The sequence below is a fragment of the Phaethon aethereus genome (assembly GCF_964289735.1).
Source record: "Phaethon aethereus genome assembly, chromosome: 3".
In the NCBI taxonomy this organism is placed as follows: Eukaryota; Metazoa; Chordata; class Aves; order Phaethontiformes; family Phaethontidae; genus Phaethon; species Phaethon aethereus.
Genome location: NC_138576.1, coordinates 53,857,763 through 53,873,378, shown reverse-complemented (window position 1 = coordinate 53,873,378; position 15,616 = coordinate 53,857,763). Strand labels below are relative to the sequence as shown.

The following is a 15,616-nucleotide window of genomic DNA, read 5'->3' as shown; positions in this document are numbered from 1 at the left end:
CCGCCGGCCTCAGGCGAGGCGACACACCCGCCACAGGCGGCACAGCCTCAAACACCCCCGCCCCCTCATGGAATGTTCCACTCGCAACGGATAGGCAGCGAGCGCCCGCAGCTAAATCAATGGATGGAACATTCCACCGCGGGAGGAAGGCGGGAGGGGGGTAAAGGAGGCCGCGCCATTGGAAGAGCCCGCACGCCGCAACGTCTCCCCGCTCCTCCGCGGCCGTTAAGGGGGCGTGGCTTCCGGGTGCCGAGTTCGAAAGAGGAGGTGCTGCCAGCCGCCTCGCCATGACCCAGTCGGTGGTGGTGCAGGGTAAGGGGTCGTGGCGCCCAGAGCCCTCCCCGCCGCCCTGTTCCCGTGCTTGACCCATGTCTCTCCCCTCTGCAGTGGGCCAGTGCGGGAACCAGGTGGGCTGTCGCTTCTGGGACCTGGCGCTGCGGGAGCACGCTGCCGTCAACAAGGTAACGGCACTGCTTCCCCACTCGCCTCCCGCCGTTGCTGGCCTGAGGGGACGGCGCGGCCGTAGGGGCGAGCCGCCTTCCCCACTCGCCGTGGGGAGGCCACGGTGGCCCTCGCTTCCTTCCGTGTTCTTCCCTGTGACTGCGAAGCACTGAATGTATTTGATTACATTACGGCCACTTCATTACAAGCAGAAGTATCCCCAGGTTTTTATGCTGTTTAACTATTCATCCCTAAGTCAGATCCGCTTTCACAAGCCTTTCCACATTGAAAAGCTCAGGATGTCTCCGCACAGGCAGGCGTTGCCAGGTTCGAGGCAGTGAGAAGAGAGAGTTGTTCGATGTGGGTCCTTTGCCAACGGCAGGAAAGCAAAAAAGCAGCCCACCAAAGCCCCTCTTTCTTTTCCACACTAGGACATGCCGTGCAGTGACTTACTGTGCAGTTGCACTGACCAAAATAGCAGCATGAAGAGGGCATAGGATTGTGCTGAGTACCCTAAGCAAAAATGCACTATTCCTGCCATGGCTATAAAGATACGATTTCCTGGTAAGCACTGTATGGTAACAATGATGAGCAGTCTTAATGCCTTCTGCTGAAGCAGCTGTAAAAAAGGCAATGGCTGAAGTTCATATGCATATGGAGAGTCTCTTCATTTTAGTGTTGTAGGGAACAATGACTTCCAAATTCTGCTTCATCACATCTTTAGGAGTATGGTAAACAGCCTCTAAAGTAATAATGTTAAAGTATTAAGACCTGCCAGGTCTCTTCAGCTTTACGGTTGGGTAAGTAATTTCCACGCCACCCCTCAGCAGGGAGGTTAGGAATCACTGATACAGTGTGATGTGCTTTCCATTCTACAGAACTTCATGGACATTAGTATCATGGGCATGGATACAACTGAGTGTTGTATCAGTGATGAACCAAGTCAGCTAAACAGCAGCTATTCAATTTAATAATTGCATTGGGATCTTCAGTAAAATCCTAAATCTTTAGAAAGGAAGGAAGAGTAGTTGTTTAATCTTGTGCTGAAAAAATAATTTCCTAGTTACATCCTGCTGTCAGTTTTTAATATAAAGCTGATGCTTCAATTAAATGTTCTTTTTAGTGCTGACTATAGCTAGTTGGATTCAACACAGATGTTCACTCTGTCCTGAATGGGGAGGTTTGACAGGTGACCTTCAGAGGTCCCTTCCAACTTAAATGATTCTATGAAAAAACACTGAGAATTTCTGATGTTAAACATCATCTTATGTTGTGTTGTTTCCTTTTAGAAGGGAATTTATGATGAAGCATTAAGCAGTTTCTTTAGGAATGTAGATACAAGGTAAGTCGTCTTATCAAGCAGCTCATGAGTTTAACACAGTAGAGCAATGATTCTAGTATCTCCTCTTAACCAAAGTTATAATTTTCTTTGGTTTAGGTCATATTTAGAATGTGCTAGAGAAAGATGTTGCTTTTTTGTACTCTCAAAACACTATCTTTACCTTTCCACTGAAAGTGTTTGGATTTGTTTTCCTTTCCTTCTGTCCCAAAAATGGACAGTCAGGATCTGATAGCTTTTGCCATTGTGAATCATGGTCAGGCTGCAAGCCCTCTGAATACCAATTTAGCAGCACTTATTGAAGAGTTGTAAGAGGAATGGTATACAAGGTAGTCAGAAAAGGTCATGTCAGTTTTTAAATCCCTTTTATCTGACTAGGTTTTTTACACACAGAGTGGTGACTATGGTTTTTTTTAAAGTGACCCAGTTCATACCTTAAGAGTATTCAGTCATCTCTCATCTGTCCAGTTACACAAATCCTTGCAGTTTGCAAGAATAAAACAGTTGTGCACTTGGATATTGTTGTTGCATTTTAATTAATTAAAAAGCATTTGACCAGCCTCTCTTTCCTTCCACCATATGGCAAGGCTGCAGTACAGCATGCAATTTTAACTAAAATGGCATTGAAATACTAATTGTTTTGTCTCAAATTTTATCTCTCTGAAAGAACATGCAAGTGCATTGGAGTTTATCATTGCCATTCCTAATGGGCATTTCCTAGAATTTTTTTCTTACCAAGAAAATTTGGTTGTAAACAATGTCTATGTTTCTGTATGTGCCAGATGGAACCACCAAATTTATAACTGACAAGATAGCTGCAATAAAAACATCTGTTTTCTTTCTCTGAAGAGGAAGGACTTATCCCACTGAATACTGTAGAAGTTTCAAGGAAGATTCCCCTACCTGTGAAAGAGAAGAATGATTATTCAGATATTGTCTTTTCCAGGAGCTGTTCATTTTCCTGTTGAAACAATTCCCACTTTTTAACTGCAGCCTTGAACCATAGGGAGAGTAGTTTCAAACTCCTTTGCTCAGGCTGTGAGGTTCTGGCCTTTTGTTACTGTTGTGGGGTTTGTTTTAGTTTTATCAGAAAGAACCAGTTCACCTCCTGGGCCATTGCAGGCATAAAACCTTACATCATAAAAGGGACAAACTTCAGTCTTCTATGCTATGCCATACCACTTTTCAAAATAATTAATCCAGGTGGGTTGTCCTGTCAGAAACTGCTATGAACAACACTCTGGCAGAACCAGACAGATTTTTTTTTTCTGTTATGGTTATTATTAAACTATGTAATATTGGAAATGTTCTTATGCAAATGTATGGTTTTATATTCAGAAATGCATGCTTTAAGCCTGGGGGATTCTAGGGAATGGAGGGATATTTTTTCAGCAATTGAATCCAGGTAATTGAAAGTATGGGCTGGCATGAAAGACCACAAAGACAATAATAAGAGGAAGAAGTGTTGAGTTGGGGTTTGGGTTTTTTTTCATCTTTGAGGTTTTTTAGTCCTCGAAGAGAAATAGAACTTCTCTAGCTGGATTTAGTGGTGCTATAGTGGGCTCATATAGAGAGTTGTGTAGTCTAGAGTAATCACTTGGGTACTGGAGGCTGCTGTGAGCTGCTCAGCTAATGAGAAGTGTTTGGAGAGCTTCTCTGAACGAGAGGGTGGAAGATCCTTGAGCAGTGCAGCCCCAAACTCTCTTCCCCTTGTTTCCTGATGGGGCTCAGCATCGTTAGAACATTTGTTGCTGTAGGGAATTTCAGCTGATGTTTTTGGAATATTATCATGGTTGAATTTAGAATAGTCTAAGAGATATTTTAAATTTAGGCTTGACCAGCCCCCAAATTAGGTAAATAATTGAGGGGAAAATTAGATCCATCTTCCAATATCCCTAACTTTTTGCCCTGTGTTGAACATAGTTTGGCCAGACTAAATTATCTTATCCTTTAAGTGCAGAAGCACCAGTATTCATTGTGGAAAAAAACGTGATTGTACACAATGCGTAGACCCTTAGGTTGACTCAGTACAACTAATCCTGGAAAAAAAAGGAATTTATCTATGTCAGTCCAGCATAATTTCTGAACTGGCAAATCTTAACGGCAAAATAAGTCGAGCACAGTGCTGTGCTAGTGCAGTTATACTGCTTTCAGATCTTGAGCAGTAGCACAGTGCTGTACTATTCCTTTTGAAAAGCCAGTGGTACTATTTGGTGTGCCGAGTTCCATTGTATGATGCAGACATACCACATGCAGGATAAAAGATAGTAATTTCAAGTTTTGGCAATACTTGTAGAATTACCACAGAGCAGAGGATGTACCCAAGAGTAAACTTTCAATGCCTGTCTTTTCCACTTCCTGAAGTACTGCTTAGGGTATTTCTGACTGAGATAGTGTCCTGTAATTGCATTACTTTAGGGAACTATGAGGTCTTTCTTAGCAGCATGTTCTGGGTGTTTCTATTTGTTTACATTGTAACAGTCCTCTGAACACAAAATATTAAGGAGGGGAATTTTATTCTAATACATATTGCCTTATTTTCTATTACAATTATGAGCTTAGGTTTGTTTTTTTTTTTTCAGAAGTGGTGGTGATGGTCCTGATATTTACAAAGGAAAAATCTGCTCTTTAAAAGCACGAGTAAGGCAATATATAAAGGTCGTTCTTTTTACATTGCATATTTACATCCAACTGTGTAGGAATTTTCACAAGGTCCTTATAATTGTGTATGTTTTTCAATACTACTTTGAATAGTAAAATTTCTAATAGTAACTTTTATGGTTCTGTGGAGTAATGCAGTTTGCTGCCAGTCTTGTTGAATAACTTAAATTATAATTTTAATAAAATGTTTGCAGATACTACCAACCAAGTTTTTACTTGAATTTTCTAAGGAGTGGTTTCTTCGAGCCACCTCAAGTGATTAAGAAGCAAGAAAACTGGAAACATAACGCTTTCATTTCTTTACTCCTAAATATTGGGGCAAAATATTATAATATTTTAACGAATTTGCATTATCTGAAATGCTGCCCTATTGAATGACTTCTAGCAAATCAGCCAGGGTGAATCTAGTTGGTCTCCCAGTTAACAACTGAAAAAAAAAAAGTTTCTCTGGAGCACAGGAGAAATAACATACATTTTATATTGTAAATAATTTTATATTTCTTTCTGTGATTATTTCAAAGAGTGGTTTGCTTACTGACTGAATTTTAATTCTTTCCTTTCTCAAAGGCACTGTTGATTGACATGGAGGAGGGTGTGGTGAATGAAATCCTGCAGGGACCATTGAGGGATGTGTTTGATAGCAAGCAGCTTATCACAGATGTTTCTGGTTCAGGAAACAACTGGTGAGAACCTCTTCAGAAAGCATTTCTTAGCAACTAATTAGATGTCATTTGAAAAGGGAAATGATAACAAGTAGCTTTCTGGTTTGTTCTGCTGCACCTGGGGAGCTGCAGCATCTTACCAGTAAATTTTGGAGTCACTGTTGCCTGCAGGAGGCCTTTGAAAAGCCCTTTACAGAAGGATAATTGTGCTGATATATCATTTTGTCTAATTTTTTTCTTCCTCATTTTTTATTTTCTTTTTCAAAAGAGCCTGCTTTTTATTTTTGTTTCTTTGGTATTCAGCTGTTTCCATCGCTCAGTAACTAGCGATGAAGCTGTAACTAGTTTGAAACTTGCAGCTAGTGTGGAAATGAGATATATGAATAAATGCACTTCTGATTTCTAAGCACCACAGAGTCTGGCTTTGTGCATATAAACTACATTACCTACAAGAGAAGTTCAGAAAAAGATTGATTAATGTAACGAATTAGAAATTTTCACCAAGACCTTAATGCGCCTCTAATAATATCCAGTGCAGTACAAACTGGAAAGCAAGTCATCAGCAAATGTACCGAAAGAGACTGCTATACAGGGAATAAAGCATCCTGTAACTTCACCATTTAGCAGGCAAGTGTGCTGAAAATTAGGTGTTTGGGGTTTTTTTATTACTGACAGCAACTGACCTGTATAGTACTCAAATGAAGATCAGTACACATGTTACATAGGGATATCCTTATTGTTAAGGAGTGTATAACTTTCCATTTTATAATTACAATTTGATCATTCAATGTGGGAGCTTATTTCCTTATCAGTTCAAAATAATAGTGCACACTCCAAAGCTGTGAACTTAGTGCTTGCATCCTCAAAATTAAAACCATATCCTGACTCCCATATTCACAAGATGTAGTCACAGCTTAGCAACTCTCACAAATTAGGGGTTGCAGCCAGCTCTGGACTCCGAACTGTAAAATGTCAAATAGGAGGAGTTAAAATCAAAAACTGGAAGATTGGTTGTTGGATTTTTTTTTTTAAAGTACTTTCTATATCTTCAGGGCTGTAGGTCATAAGCTGTATGGCTATCAGTACCAGGAAAACATTGTGGAAAAGCTGAGGAAAACTGCAGAACATTGTGACTGCCTACAGTGTTTTTTTATAATTCATTCTATGGGAGGTGGTAAGTAATTTTTTTATGGTTTCTATGGTTATACGGTTCATATGGTTAGTATGATTGCAGCAGCCACAGGTAAAAAAGAAAAACTTGGATCTTGAAAAGATGATCTATGTAAGTCCAATTAAGCGGACCTGTTATTATTTGTTCTGTAAGAGCACAGAGGACCCCCTAATCATGAACTAAGGTAAGTGCTACCCAGAAAAAAATGTAGCTAATATTTTAAATACTAGGCAATGAGTGGATCGAGAGAGGTACCAAATACAAGGAAACACTTGAAGGTACCCTTCACTGATCAGAAGGGACAGTGGCCTCAGAAGACTGACATCATTGTTGTAAACAACTTGGTTTTGGTGGTGAGGAAAGAGTTTCCAAAAGGCTTTGAAGGACACTTCTAATGTTGCTTAACTTCAGAAACACTCTGTTTTTCTATTTTTCTGCTACATAATTCGCTTGAATCTGGTCTAGCTACTTTGTTAATAAATCAGATGGTGCGGGGGGGGGGGAGTGGATAATCCCTTGCAGCGGCAATTTTGTCATTACAGTATTGCCACGAAGCCTTCCTACCCCAGAAACGTGTGAGAAGCATGTGTTATAGCTGGTTATGATGTGGAAAAAGACACAGAAAATAGCTCTAAATATGAAGCAGGAGTTTTGTGAAGGGCCTTTTTTGTGGCCATTTGCTTAATTTGAGAGAGCCTGCAGATACTGTTTCTGTTATTGCAGAAAATTGCTGTCGTGTTCACAGGTGAAATTGTCTGCTGATGAGAATGTTAGCTGTCCAAGACAGAAAAAACACAGTTCAGTTCTCTGATTTGAACTCAGTGCTATGTGCTTAGTGCTAATGAGGAAAACTCTGTGTGTGCGCTGGGGGGAAAGGGGTTATTATGTTTTGACTGGAGAATCAGAAAAATTTATAAAACCCCAAAAGAAAAGTAAGTAGTTGAGGCAGTTCAGTGTTTTTAAACAACTGTTATATTTCAAAATTCAAATTAAAGATTTTAAAATAAGAAATAAAAATAACTAGGTCAGAAAAATGTTGGTTATGTAATAGGATTTTTTGGTTTGCAGAAACTTTTGAGGTTGTATACTTCATCCTGTCTGATATACTATGGGAAATACTTTTATTGCTTAGTTATTTTCCTGTCTGGGAAAACACCTTCCTGCTTAATTTACATCTGAGTGGCCTCCCCTGTCAGACAAATGCTTCAGAAAGTGTTCATTAATATATAAAATTAAGAAGTTGTAGAATTTGTATGTTTCCAACATATGAGACTTAAGGGTTATTATACCATGGGGAACCTTTTATCTTTTCTCATTCTGTCTTCATTCATAATTAGGGACAGGATCTGGTCTTGGAACTTTTGTATTAAATTTGCTTGAGGATGAATTCCCAGAAGTATACAGATTTGTTACTTCAGTTTATCCCTCTGGTGAAGATGATGTTATTACTTCTCCATATAACAGTGTTCTGGCTATGAAGGAGCTTAATGAACATGCAGACTGTGTGCTACCAATAGAGAATGAAGTAAGAAATAATCTATTTTTGTCAACTTCTTTTTTTTATTACACTGCACATAGGAAGTGTTTCTTCTGCGTATTGATTTGAGTACCAAGTCTTAAAAAGCATAATTTAATTATTTAATAATTAAACTCATAAGTCATTTGCAGGCTTTTGAAATTAAGATGGGTATCACTAAAAAGTTGCTCTGCACTTTCAAGGTAGTCTATAGTGATTCTTTTCATGTTTACTTCAAGGTAAACAGTGAAAAGCTTCTATTTACTGAGGCTGAGAGTCTCATATTTTTTTAGCAGTCAATTTGTGTGTAGTATTAGTAGAATCATAGAATCGTATCATGGAATGGTTTGGGTTGGAAGGGACCTTAAAGATCATCTAGTTCCAAACCCCAGACATGGGCAGGGACACTTTCCACTAGACCAGGTTGCTCAAAGCCCCGTCCAACCTGGCCTTGAACACTTCCAGGGATGGGTCATCCACAACTGCTCTGGGCAACCTGTTCCAGTGCCTCAGTGCCCTCATAGTGAAGAATTTCTTCCTTATATCTACTCTAAATCTCCTCTCTTTCAGTTTAAAGCCATTACCCCTTGCCCTATCACTGCATGCCCTTGTAAAAAGTCCCTCTCCAGCTTTCTTATTAAGCCCCCTTTAAGTACTGAAAGGCCCATGTCCTTCTTATGTTGGGGGCCCCAGAGCTGAACACAGTACTGCAGGTGGGGTCTCACAAGAGTGGAGCAGAGGGGGAGAATTACCTCCCTTGACCTGCTGTCCACGCCTCTTTTGATGCAGCCCAGGACACAGTTGGCCTTTTGGGCTGCGGGCGCACATTGCTGGCTCATGTTGAGCTTCTCATCAACCAACACCCCCAAGTCCTTCTCACGACTGCTCTCAATCCATTCTCCACTCAGCCTCTATTTGTTCTTGGGATTGCGCCGACCTATGTGCAGGACCTTGCACTTGGACTTGTTGAACTTCATGAGGTTCACATGGGCGCACCTCTCAAGCCTGTCAAGGCCCCTCTGGATGGCATCCCTTCCCTCCTGCATGTCAGCTGCACCACACAGCTCAGTGTCATTGGCAAATTTGCTGAGGGTACACTCAATCCCAGTCCAGCAAGGGAAATGACTAACCACTCCAAATTCCAACAGTCTTGACTTTACTTATTAGTGATATGGGCATGATAGGCATGGCTGACCACACAAACCACTAGACTTATCTGAATCGAACTTTGACTCTCTTGATATTTGCTTTTGAAAAAAGCAAGAAAAAGTGAAATATATTTAGAAAATATATTTTTGCTTTCACAGGAATTATGAGAATTTAAAATTTAATTTTAGAGCATTAGGATTTTGAATAGTTCAATAAAATTCAAGCTGTGTACATGTTTCTGACATGTAAGGAACAGACATTTGGAACCTTTGACTTTTTTAGTCAGTTGGAATTGGTCAAAAGTTGGACTTACATGTTAAATCTTTGAACTCACAGTATCATGTCTTACCTTTAAGATTAATTGAAATTAAAAATTGGGGTACTGAATTTGAAAGCTCTGTGCTCAAGACTTCCTGTATGCTTTTTTTTTCTCTCTCAAAGTCTCTGTTTGATATAGTTAATAAAATTCATCAGATGATCAACTCTGGGAAGCTAGGGTCAACTGTGAAGCAAAACAGCTTGGTAACATCCAGTGCAGGCGGTGCAAAAATTGTACAAGAGAAGCCATTTGACGCAATGAATAATATTGTAGCCAACTTGCTGCTGAACCTGACAAGGTAAAGTTACAGGTCATTCCTCTGTAAAAGTAGTATTGCTAGAGGCGGTGTGTGCTGCAAATATGCAGGCCTGCCTCAACTCAAAGAATATTGTTTCCCATTTGATATGAGTCTCCTCTTTTTAAGAATTGTTAAATTAACATTGCTAAATGTTAAAATATTTGGACGTATTCACATTGCAGTGGTGTTGCTCTAGCCATGATAGTCTTAAAACTTTTTTTACTTCAGTTCTATAGGCAGAAGGATATTGTCTTCCGTTAATGCTTGATGGAGCCCGGAGAGATTTGCCTTTCTAGGCCAATTGTATTATTTTGTAAATACCATCAGACCATTGTTGCTCCTAAACTGTCTTATTGCTGTAAGAAACTGCTGTTGAAATATACTTCTGGAGTATTGGCCTGCTTTTCCTTTAAGCAGGTTGTCAGGAATGCTGCCATGCATGTTTTATTATAGCCCATTTGTGAAAACTGGTATTCAGCAGCCATGTCCACATACTGAAAAAACAGTGCCAAAGACTAAAGTTGGGAAACTTAAGGTCTCATTCTTGATGATTAATTGTTCTATATGAGTAATGTAAGGAAATAAGGTATAGCACTGTTACTGTGAAATGTGAAAGTTTAGCAGTTATACATGAACAGTTTCGTGAGTGCTGTGTTGTTTTACTGTGTTATTGTAGGGAACAACTGAAAAAGATTTAATGAACATTTACCATATAAAAGTAATTTACTTAATTTATAACAGTTTGTTAATTTTTCAGCTCTGCTAGGTTTGAAGGTTCCCTTAACATGGATCTTAATGAAATCAGCATGAATTTGGTTCCGTTTCCTCGACTTCATTACTTGGTTTCAAGCTTGACTCCTTTGTATACATTGGCTGATGTTAATGTACCTTCTAGACGGTAAGAAAAAATTATTATGGAAGCTTTACATTTGATGCTTAATTTCTGATTCTTCCGTAGTTTTCATTTAAAAAATTACGTTCTGTAGCAAAACTAAGGGTAGAAGTTCTAAAAGTTTTAAGTCTGCCACATTTTCATATTAGTGAAATTTTTGAGAACATCCTTTGTCCCTTTTCTCTGTAACGGTTAAGCAAGTAAACTTGAAATGTATTTTTGTTATCTCTGCTGGATAATGCTTCTGTTGGAAAAATCTATTACTTAGATGATAGATAGAACCCACACCACAAGTTCTTTTGAGTAACAGTTTGCGATTGACTCACAAAATACTGTAAAGACAAACAAGTAATTAAACTAGACTCCTTGTGAAGTAATGGCATCTTCAGTCTGGAGATGTAGTGAGTCCGTTTAACAGCTTATGGTGTCAATAAGCTGATGTTTATTTGACAAAATTGTCAAATTTTGTGCTGTGATTTATCCTATTGACATGGCAGAAAAATAACCAGTTAAAGTAGATGTCACTAGTTTTAAATTCAGTCAGCAAAAGGTCCAAATAGTGGTAGAGGCAGCTAAGGATAAGTGATGGAAGTATGCAACATGGAGAAGAGGGCAGGACCACCCACCCCTTTTCTGTGATAGCAAGTTGTGACAATCAGTTGGATCTCTTGAAACCATACCCTGAGGAGACAATACAGTGCTGGAGGGAAGGCAGCAGACTATGGGGAGATGCTCAATCAATCACGTTTCAGAATGAGGTGGGAACAGTAGTATTTTTGTCTCCTTTATTTAGTTATTTTTTTAATAGGCGGATTGTGGCAGAGGTGATTTAAAAAAAAGAAGTAGAGGTGATAGATTCAGAGAGTTTGGAAAAAATTGGAAGAATAGCTTAGACGTTATAGGTTCATAGAGACCTCCTGAAGACACCATCTTTGATATCTCACAGTACAGTGGAACTTGCTTAAGGAAGAGAGGAAGAATATGACCTACTGTGTCATCTTTTAAAGCAGTCATACATGATAAAATTCTAGTAAGTATAGTCTGTCTTTTCCTAAATCATTAGTCAAAATTAATACAGGCACATGATCCCCTGATCTTTTTAAATAGCAAAGTGTAACGGACAGATGATCGGTTCTGTAAGGGTCAGCAGCACTTTGGTATTCCTTGTCAGATCCTTCACAAGCAGTGAGATTGTCTGCTGAAATTGTCATATAACTGGAAGGTCAAGTCTTTAAATCCTTTTACATATTTTAATACTTTGTAACCGTTGATCTAAAATTTCCTTAATAAAGGTATCTTTGTCCGTCTGCTTCTCTGACTTCAGGCTCAGCAGTGAGTTGTAACATGAGGGAGAAGAGAAAAATGGATCTGGTCTGTTTTAAAAACTTCTAATGCAAACATATGTACCTGTAAAGGTTTGAAACTTTTCCCTGTCATCCATGGTCCCAGGTTTAATGTACCTTTATTTCCAGAATTTCATGAACTTTTAAACCCTGAAGATGGGCATTCTGAAGAACTTTTGTAGCCTGCTTTAATACGAGTAAGTAACTCTGTTTTCTTTCCACCTAGGTTGGATCAGATGTTTTCAGATGCTTTTAGTAGAGATCATCAACTAATTCAAGCAGATCCAAAGCATAGCCTCTACCTTGCCTGTGCACTTCTCGTTCGAGGAAATGTGCAGGTTTCAGACCTTCGTAGAAATATTGAAAGGTTTGTAATTCCACACCAAGTAGTCATGGTATTTGTTACTGAAACTGTTGTCAGGTTATCCAGAGCACTCTTGCTTTTCATCTGAAGAATTTCAATACTAAATCAGTTTACTTAAAAATATTTTTCTTAATTTCAGAAGGGAAGAAAATGATTTCCTTAATGAGTTAGAATAAGTCACAGCATTCTTGGACTTCCAGATAAAGGGAGGCAACTAGATGTCCCTGTGCTGCTCCTCCCATTCTCAAAAATGCAAAAGAAAGCAAAGCCCAACCTTCCAGATTTCTCTTGACAGTAAGGGATGTTGGAAAAATAGGTTCTGTAGTAGAAGTTTGAGGGGTTTTTTATGAACAGAAGCCCTGCCTCTTTCATGGTTAATCTCATGTAGTTCGGGAATCATCCTTATTTTAACAACCCTGTATTGTTAGCACTGTTTTCTACCTTTTACACTGTTGATCTACATAGTTATAACAGGAAACGCAGGCAAGCTTCCTGTACAGGATGGATTTTACAAGTGGACAGGGACATGTGGGGAAAACTTCTGAGAATCAAAAGCATTTTACTTCTGAACTATAGGTATACTGATTGTCCATGCAGAGCATTAATCTACCCCTCTCCTAAATCTGAGTGCTTGCAGTCCCTTTTATAGAAATAGGTGCTTGTAACTTTGCTTTCAAACCCTGATACATTAAATTAACAAAAGAAAATCGGTGTTTGCAGTTTAATTTAAAAGACACACTGTTTTACTCTGAAGTCTGACAGGTCTTATGCAAAATTCTAGTTATAACTGCCTTTCTTAATTCTGCAAGCTTCAATGTTAACCTTTTCAGACTGTTTGTTAGCTAAGGAAATCTAGGCTTTGTGGTTTTTACTTTCCCTAGGTAACTAAATTTTTGTATCACAGGTTGAAGCCTTCCCTGCACTTTGTCTCCTGGAATCAAGAGGGCTGGAAAACTGGTTTGTGTTCAGTACCTCCTGTGGGCCATTCCCATTCCCTTCTGGCTTTAGCAAACAACACCTGTGTGAAACCAACTTTTATTGAACTTAGAGACAGATTTATGAAGCTCTACAAGAAAAAGGTACAACTGTCATCATTATAACATCCATAGCCACTAATCATTAGCATCTTGCGTTATTGGGAAACAAGCCTTAGTAGCACAAAGGGACTGCTTAAAAGTAACAGCCCAAGATTTTTATCTGTGTTCCAGCAGCTGCTTCTTAAAAAGTGTAAACCCCTTATTAACTTGTACCTACCAGGCAATATACTTACAGCCTCATTGCTGAAGAAGGTATCTGGCCGATCTGCCTACAAGTTTGTGGTGAGTTGACCTCGGCTGGCTGCCAGGTGCCCACCAAGCTGCTCTCTCACTTCCACTGCTCAGTAGGACAGGGGGAGAAAATAGGATGAAAAGCTTATGGGTCAAGATAAGGACAGGGAGATCACTCACCAGTTACCATCATGGACAAAACAGGCTTGACTTGGGGCATATTAATTTAATTTTTTGCCATTAATAACAGAGTAGGAGAGCAAGAAATAAAACTAAAACCACCGTCACCCCACTTCCTTCTTCACAGGCTCAGTTTCACTCCTAACTCTTCTACCTCCTCCCCTCCCTGAGCAACACAGGGGCATGGGGAACGGGGGTTGTGATCAGTCCATAACACTTCATCTCTGCTGCTTCTTCCTCCTCACACTCTTCCCCTGCTCCAGCATGGGGTCCCTCCCACCGGGTACAGTCCTTCACAAACTGCTCCAGCATGGGTTCTGCCCACAAGGTAGTCCTTCAGGAAGAGACTGCTCCAACATGGGTCCCCTGTGGGGTCACAGGCCCTGCCAGACGAACTGCTCCTGCATGGGCTCTTCTCCATGGGCTGCAGTTCCTGCCAGGAGCCTCCTCCTGCATGGATTATCCATGGGCCACAGCTTCCTTCAGGGCACATCCACCGACTGCAGCATGGGGTCTTCTACAGGTTGCCACGTGGATATCTGTTCCACCATGGAGCTCCATGGGCTGCAGGAGGATGACCTTATTCATCATGATCTTCTTCACAGGCTGCAGGGGAATCTGCTCCAGTGTCTGGAGCACCTCCTCCCTCTCCTTCTTTGCTGACCTTGGTGTCTGCAGGACTGTTTCACATTATTCTCACTCCTCTCTCACAGCTGTCACACAGTATTTTTTCCCCCTTCTTAATATGTTTTATCACAGAGGTACTAGGAGCGCCGCTGATGGGCTGAGCTTTGGCCAGCAGCAGGTCCATCCTGGAGCCAGCTGGCACTGGCTCTGTCCAACGTGGGGGTGGCTCCTGGTGTTTTCTTGCAAAAGCCACCTCTGCAGTGCCTCTTCCTGCTCCCCCCAACCTTGCCAGGTAAACCCAATACACAGTTTTGTCAGGTGTATCCAAGAAGACAGAATATAAAAAGATGGATGTCTAAGAAATGAGTAGTATCAACTGTGATTCCACAGGGATTTGCTACTAAAGTTGCCAAGTATTTAAGCACAGGAAGTCATGATACAAGTCTTCAAATCTACTTTCTACAGTGCTTGCACTCCCCTCTGCAGTGCAGGCTAAATGATACTTACTGATCCAAAGGAATTAGGTGCCAAAAAAGAGGATAATATTGAATTTTTTATTCTCATAGGCTCACCTTCACCATTATCTGCATATAGACGGGATGGAGCAAAGCTATTTTTCTGAAGCCATATCATCTTTGTCTGACCTGATAGAAGAGTACAACGAACTGGATGCCACAAAAAGTGGGCCTAGAACAGATCCATCAAGACTGAAGATAGCTGTTTAAAGAAGGAAGAATTCAATTATTTTTTTTTTTAATTCCCCAAGGAGCCAACCACTTCAGTTAACGAGAATGAAGTGCAGCATGCCTAGCTATTGTCATTCGAAAGCGAGACTGGGACAACGGCTTCCTCAGTTCTCTGGGAGGTGTTTATTAAGTGTCAGGCCTAGCCTGACTGGCACCTAATTATGTCGGATATCAGTAAGAGCAGTCTTCCTAACTGTAGGGTAAATTGACATACCTTATGCTGTAAAGAGAAGAAAGAGAAGCTGTAGCGGCCAAAAATTTCTCAGACTTTCAGCTTATGGTAAACTAAAGGCAGGCTTTCCTTTGAAGAAGGATCACCATTGCTAGATCTGTTTTTTAACAAGAACCTATGAAGAGAAGAAAAGCCCGCTTTCAAAGATGAAAGCAAGTCTCTATTGAAACTGGTTTCTTAAACCTTGCAGGATAGTCATAATTTCAGAATGCTCTAAGCTATGTTCATAGTTTTAATATTTTTGCTTCCATGTTGTACTTAACTGCATTAGATCATTCTGAGTTGATATAAAAATTGTCAATATCGGAAAATTCAACAAAATACATTTCGTTTCAAGTATTATACTTGGAGTATTAATTAACATATTTTAATTATTCATATTCATGAATGCTGAGTTGCACTTGATAA

The 15,616-nt window shown here is 40.0% G+C and overlaps 1 protein-coding gene across 1 annotated transcript; it reads left to right on the top strand.

Moving 5' to 3' along the window:
• The first annotated feature begins 272 nt into the window (after positions 1-272).
• TUBE1 (tubulin epsilon 1) lies at positions 273-15,215 on the top strand. Its single transcript, XM_081997111.1, has 12 exons — positions 273-312; positions 388-461; positions 1,731-1,783; positions 4,363-4,420; positions 5,009-5,124; positions 6,156-6,277; positions 7,612-7,799; positions 9,381-9,556; positions 10,314-10,454; positions 12,018-12,158; positions 13,060-13,234; positions 14,797-15,215. The coding sequence occupies exons 1-12, from the start codon at positions 288-290 to the stop codon at positions 14,953-14,955; spliced, it is 1,428 nt and encodes a 475-aa protein (XP_081853237.1). The 5' UTR covers positions 273-287; the 3' UTR covers positions 14,956-15,215.
• Positions 15,216-15,616: the final 401 nt, after the last annotated feature.